Source organism: Physeter macrocephalus, chromosome 4 (assembly GCF_002837175.3).
Source record: "Physeter macrocephalus isolate SW-GA chromosome 4, ASM283717v5, whole genome shotgun sequence".
NCBI classification, from domain to species: Eukaryota; Metazoa; Chordata; class Mammalia; order Artiodactyla; family Physeteridae; genus Physeter; species Physeter macrocephalus.
In genome coordinates, this window is record NC_041217.1 from 5,517,753 (window position 1) to 5,524,901 (window position 7,149).

The following is a 7,149-nucleotide window of genomic DNA, read 5'->3' on the forward strand; positions in this document are numbered from 1 at the left end:
TTTGTTGAATAGGTAGGCCTGACTCAGTGCAAGTAGGAAAAGGCTTTAGTTTTCCTACATTTCTCCTTCAAAATCCAGTCACTGTCCTTAAGAGCCATGCTCATCAGATGAAATCTTGGGCAGGTATCTTAGCTTTTTTAGACTTTTCAATCGCAATGCAAATCTCAGTTTAGTACTTAAGAAATTATGATCAGTATGTAAAAATTTAAAATTCTTATCCAGTTTTAGCTTTTTCTTGGCCTGGAATCACTTGGGGCAGGGGATCATCTTGGGGGCCATCTCCTCCTTCTCCCTCCTCCCTTATTTGACACCAGCTGATTTTGGTCCCTCAGGGCTGAGGAGCCATAGGGAGAAGTGAGGTCAGCTTCTGGGACGAAGTTGCCTGCCTGGCACAGAACAGTCTGCGGTTGGGTTGCTCTGATGGCAGGTCCAAACGGGGCTTTTGTGGTTCTCCTGAGGCCTTTGGCCAAACCCCTTGACGCCTCAAGCCTCAGGCCGGCCACTAGGGCTCTGACCCAGGCCCTGGGGTCCTGAGGGCCACCATCGGTCACGGTTCCATGTCTCTTTAGGAACACAGCCCTCCTGAGTGTGAACTTAGAATGGCCATACGTTTCATTCTTTAGGGTCTATAACTCATCCCCAGAAAATAAGTACCTCTTAGGATTGGCATAAGTGTAGCCTGTTCTCATCTTATCCCTCTTTCTCTTTGCTCTGCTGTTTTTTGATGATGCTTGAAGCATTCGCCAAATGCAGCCCCCATGTCTGAGCCCAGCTGTCTGAGTCGTTCACCCGAGCTCTCCTCACTGAGCTGGATGTGGTGAGGGAAGTAACACAGCACCCTTGTATCTCTGCACAGAGGAGGTCTCATTGCTTCTGTTTCTTCCACCTGCTCCCTCCACCATGCTTTACACAGCTTGCCGACGGGTGGTGAACCAAAGATAACAAAACCTCTTTAGCACACAGACGATTGCTGATCTAGAACTTGCCTTGTGAAGTGGAGGTGTTTTACATCATTGTAACGTTTTAAGGCTTTGGGACCTCAAGAAAAGTAAAGAATCCCAATATTATAGCCAGTGTCACAAAATAATTAGACGTTACAGGGAGTCAGATTTCAAATTGCCTTACTAATGGGTAGTTCTTTTTTTCATAGATGAATAAACTGCTTTAGGAAGTTCTGAGTTCTTTTTTGCTAGATACCGTTAAGAAAGTTTCCGGAATGGCCTGTTAGTCAGTGCAGTTGCCCAGAGCTGCACAATTAGAAGGGCCCGTGCTTGTTTCAATGCTCTGATGTCACCTTCTTGAAATTATTCATAATTTGTTAATAAGAAGCCCTGCATTTTCATTTTGCCCTTAGCCCCACAAATTAGGTAGCCAGGCCTGATTAATATTGTTGCACTATGTGGGTTGGAAGATTAGAATCCAGAAGATTGAGAAAATCCTCCCTTTAAATTTTATTAATCTAAAAACAATGTTAATTCCAAGGAACATTGTTATATGTTTGTGTTTGCGAACTATTTGATATGCTTTAAAGTTTGTGAATGTAATTATTATAGTAAAAAAAATTAAGATTGAGTGGCTTTTTCATTGATTCTGTAAGGTTTTTTAATGTGTTTTATTTTTACTAGTAACTTTTCTTCCATGAAATATGATATGATTAAAATGTGTTATGTGCAATATTCAAGGATTACTACAAACATTTGTTTTACTTCTTAAACTGACTACAAAATTGAGAGGGCACAATTACATTCAGCAAAATAGTCTCTAAAAGTCATTGCTACATTTCTAAATAATGATTTGGTATTCTGTTAATGTAAGCATCCTTATTGCTAGAGAAATTCTGATGCTGTCTTTTTCCCCCTTTAATGGGATTCAGTTATAATTGACTTTCATTTTTACTCATTCTTTCTTGGAAGGGAAACATCTGGGAACAGATTTTACGAATACCCTTCATCTTGGAAATAATTAATGCGGTTCCCTTCATTATCTCAGTAAGTCCTAAAAGAATCTTTAAAAGAAATGTTTTTTATTAGACATAAAGTCTTTAAATCTAAATAGTAATAGATAACATATTAGCTCAGATGAATGAATTTAGACTTTGTTATCGTTTTAAATCATGGTATTAAAAAATAAATAGTAAAATCAGTTGGATAACTGGGTTGTGAAATTAAGTGAAAATTAATGAGATTTAGTACAATAGCAAAATGAAATGCTTTTTAGAAATATATGCTCTAGAGGTGCCATTTTAACAAGTGTCAATATCGTATAAACAGACCAGGAATTAATCACTCCATTTCTTGTGTATATTGTGGAATTAAAAAAAAATAGAAACCAAGTAAAACCAAGTATTTATAAAAGTTTCTCATGCTAAGAATATGTTTATCGAGAGCTGAACCACAGGATTTCCCAAGTCCAGTTCTCTTTTTACTCAGAAAGTTGCCATCAGACAGACAACCAGTAATTTGCTTCTTTATCAACGTCTGTGGAGGACCAGTTCCCCAGTGATCCTGTTTCACTACAGAATATGTAACTAGCACTTTCCCATTGCAAAACTAGGTCTTAATCTCTATTTGATAAAGTTACAGTAATATCTGTTGGTAATATGCTTTCTAACACCTTATTTGTTTGAATTTTATTTGGAAAATTATGAAGTCAGTATGATCTGAAGCTGCTGCTTAGTTCTGACAATTATTGTAATTTGAGTGATTTTATCTAGAGGAGCAACTGGCCCCCGATTGAATGCCTGGCTAATTAAATATAATTCCGATGGAGTACAGCTCCCCAATGTCACTAAGAATGTTTGAATCTGCAGAGACTACGTGGTAATGCTATGAAAAACTAAAGCTCTGTCTCCTTACATCTACTTTTTACTTTCAGTTGAAGGAAAGAAAGAGGTGATGTCTACTGTAAACTGTCACCCTAACAGATTCAGTGATCGAATTAGCACAGTTATAGCTGACATCCAGTGAGAGCTGATTATTTTCATTCTGCTTCTACAATAATTTTCCAAAGAACTTTTCCTTAAGTAAGACTTAGAGAATGAATGAAAAGATCCTGTCTGCTCCTTGCATTTCAATAGTCATATGAGTTTAAAGTATTTGCCACATGTTTTAGATCATTCCGTTGTTTTTAAGAACTTATTTCTGTTTCACATTTCTTCTCAATCCTATCGATTTCTTGCTTTGAGATAAAAGTTTAGTTTTGATTTGTTTTCCAGATATTCTGGCCTTCCTTAAGAAATCTATTTGTCCCAGTCTTTCTAAACTGTTGGCTTGCTAAACATGCCTTGGAAAATATGATTGTAAGTATAAAAGACAAGTGTAAAGACGAAAATATTTTTCAACACGCCATTATTTCTTACCTCATTAAAGTGATGTGTTTCATAAATGTCTAAGCTAATAGATCCCAAGTCTGCTTATATCCTAATGGGAATGAAAAGTCATAAAATGCCCACATTGCCAAGTCCCTTCCTTCATAAGGCCCTGTGAACTGGTAAACAAAAATAGTTCAGATATTCCAAATATCGCCAAACCAAAGCTAACTGCTGTTCCGGCTGGTCCAACTAGTTAGCCAATTTCCTGAAGACAAGCAGCCTTCCCTTCTAAGGCAACGGGAGCCCTGGTTTTAAGGCTTCAGGAGGTAACATTGTCAAACTGTTCTTTTTTTTTTTTTGCGGTACGCGGGCCTCTCACTGTTGTGGCCTCTCCCGTTGCGGAGCACAGGCTCCGGACGCACAGCCTCAGCGGCCATGGCTCACGGGCCCAGCCGCTCCGCGGCATGTGGGATCCTCCCGGACCGGGGCACGAACCCGTGTCCCCTGCATCGGCAGGCGGACTCGCAACCACTGCGCCACCAGAGAAGCCCAAACGGTTTTTAACTGTAGGTAGTCTCACAGTCCATAAAAATCTATGGGCTTTTGTAAGACCCTATATCGGAGCCAGAAGGCCCTCATGTAAAGTCCCCTTTTTAGGCTGGGTTGGGTTGGGAGTAGGATATTAGGAGGGAGAAAGGGAAGCAGGAAAGAAGAGATGCAGAACTCAGAGATGTGTCACAGTTGCATTTTGCCCAAGGCTGACCCTGTTCAGAAGGACTGATTTATAACTATGACCAAAATCTCTTTGCTATAATAGGCTTGGACACTTATGAGTGAGCTTGCTGTTTGGTTATTTATTCTACAGGTGTTAATAGGAGTCCACTCTATGTTAAGTGCTCTGATAAGATAAGCAAATGATTGAACTTCTTTGCTACTGTCTTCATCTTCAAAAGAGAATAAAAGTACCTACATACAGGCTTGCTGTGACAATTAAATGAAATTATATATACATACATATATATGTATGTGTAAAATCTTGTATCTGGCATAAACATAGTAAGGGCTCAATATTATTAATTTTATCACACAGAAATTAAATTTGTTTGGAGGCAAACTTGTTTTTCTTTTAAATAGCTTTTTTTTTTTTAACATCTTTATTGGAGTATAATTGCTTTACAATGTAAATAGCTTTTTAACAGAAATTATGACACAAGTTGTGGCCAAAAGGAATATCTGGATAACATTTGAATATTCACAACCAGATGAATATTTCTAAACATCTGTGTTAACCACTGGAGCCTCATGAAAGTTCATGGCTAAGAAGGGGAGAGTGTAGCCTGTGGATGGTTTGTGGAAACATCAGTCTGTCTTAACTGTCCAAAAAAATACTATTTCACTAAATATAGATTGCCTAAATTCCTAATGAAAAAACAATACTCCAGGAAAAAATAAACGTCTTTGCTAATTTGCGTTTATTAGCTGTTGGAAAAAGTAACCTAACCAAGAGAGGAATCATTAGTCAATCGTTGAGAGTAGAAGTAGTGCTTTGCATTGTTAATTTAGGATTCATTTCCCATCATAGCTCTATATTTTACTTCTCCTCTCCCTGGTTGCTAAATTTTAATTTATTTTTCTGTTCATTAACACCTCTGTTAGAAGAAAGTAAGAGATGCGAGATGAAATTCTAGTCAACTTAGTTTGTTTTTGTTACAGTTCTGGTTAAATGTGTGGTAGAGGAAGGTAAACTATGGTTCATTGAGACTTTTCTTGTATTGATGAAGTTATTTATCTCATGCAGTCCTGATATGCAGACTGTTAAAATGTTATTATAAAAAATTTATACAACAGGAAACCATAAAATAAAACATTTTGCAAAACTGCAAACCTTCCACACAGACTAAGCACTAGTAATAATGTATATTCTTCTAATATTTTCTATGAAAATACACACACACACAAAATTGTATGTTTATTTTTATAATTTGAATTTTTTGTCATATAATAATATGTGGTGGACAGGTTCCTATGTCGTTAAATATTCCTGTTCAAACCATTTTTAATGGATGCATCTAAATCTGCTCTCTAGTTTTGATCAATTTATTTAGCCATTTTTCTATTGCATTTTTAGTTACTTTAATAGTAATGGACATTCATTATTTCACATAATAAATATATAATTTTGTAATAAAGATGAACATACATAAGTATTCAATTTCCATCTCATAATTTTCATGTGGTTAGCTTTTAGAAATTATGTGATGGGGTATATACTAATTAAATGAATGAATCCATGAAGTAGAAAGGGCATACTTTTGTGAATTTTGACCTGTATTACCAAATTACTTTCAAGAAATTTATAACAAATTACATGAGCAGTATTATATATGAGTGCTTGTTTTTTGCATATTAAATAACAGTGGGTATTATTATTTTCAATGTTTTTCAATTGGAAAATAAAATTATATCTTGAATTCACATTTCTCGTAATATGAATGAAATTAATCTAAAAATGTTCAGTGGCTATATAATTTTTTATTTTTATGATAAATCGCCTGGCATAATTCATGTTATTTTTCCTGATTCAGAGAATGAGATATGGTTGTAGTGTGATCCAGCTATTACTTTCCCCTTAATTGAACATATTATTTTCTGATCTTTTAAAATTAGAATTTTCCACCAGAGAGCATACTCACAGTGGAGGGCTTTTGGGGAGTCAGTGTAACAACTCTACAGATGTTTGTAAGGCGAGTGAACTAAAATTTGGTGCTTTGGTGGTCTCCCATAGTATTATCTTGGGAATATGAATGTTACAGTAAGGTTATTTAGACCAAGGCAAAAACGAAAATATGCTGCTATATCCATTTAAAGTACATGTGTTGAGTATGCACAAGATAGTTGAAATGTAATACATAGTAATAAATGTAACAAAACTCATGAATATGTAGTATCTATCAAAATTTAAAATATTCTTGTTCTGTATTATTTCAGAACGATCTACACAGAGCCATTCAGCGTACACAGTCTGCAATGTTTAATCAAGTTTTGATTTTAATATCTACATTACTATGCCTTATCTTCACCTGGTAAGATCATACATATCAGCATTTTTATTATGTTTTGTTTTAATTATAGTTCGACAAAAACATATAATAAACCACTTTAATTAAGATTTGGCTACAATAAATGAATAGATAAATATTCACTCTAAAAAGTAACGGTCACTTACAGAAATAGAAGTAAAATCCTTACTTTAGTCTTAAGGAAAAAAAACAAGAAAGCACATCAATCATTTGGTATTGCTATTTACTGCAGCTCTGAGGCTTTCCTAAATGCTGTAAACAACCAGATCACAAGAATGTGTACTGCATGCCACAGTTGTCAAACAAGAATTTTTCCTTCAAACTGCTGGCATGGGGGTGGCCCTCATCTTTCCATAATCTTCAAAGCAGAACCGCTGTTCAGAACACTGTCCCTGCCCGTCCCTGTCTGCCTGCCCCTCCTCCCCCAATGTTCTCTCAGGCATCCGGGCAGAAAGCGAGGGCAGACACGACAGTGCGAGGCAACTGGTAGGTTGCTTTATTATAGAAAACAGTTGTTTTTTTTCTTTTATTAACTAATTTTTAATTTTTTTAAACATCTTTATTGGAGTATAATTGCTTTACAATGGTGTGTTAGTTTCTGCTGTATAACAAAGTGAATCAGTTATACATATGTCCCCATATCTCCTCCCTCTCCCGTCTCCCTCCCACCCTCCCTATCCTACCACTGTAGGCGGTCACAAAGCACCGAGCTGATCTCCCTGTGCGATGCAGCTGCTTCCCACTAGCTATCTGTTTTAC

At 36.5% G+C, this 7,149-nt stretch overlaps 1 protein-coding gene across 6 annotated transcripts in view; it reads left to right on the top strand.

Moving 5' to 3' along the window:
• Positions 1-7,149, top strand: part of KCNT2 (potassium sodium-activated channel subfamily T member 2) — a 395,778-nt gene that overhangs the window by 143,970 nt on the left and 244,659 nt on the right. For all 6 annotated transcript variants that reach the window (XM_055084010.1, XM_024130664.2, XM_055084011.1 and 3 more), the window contains exons 6-8: positions 1,914-1,988; positions 3,215-3,298; positions 6,299-6,393. In XM_055084010.1, the coding sequence (XP_054939985.1) occupies positions 1,914-1,988; positions 3,215-3,298; positions 6,299-6,393 (254 nt within the window). The remainder of the gene's footprint in view (positions 1-1,913; positions 1,989-3,214; positions 3,299-6,298; positions 6,394-7,149) is intronic.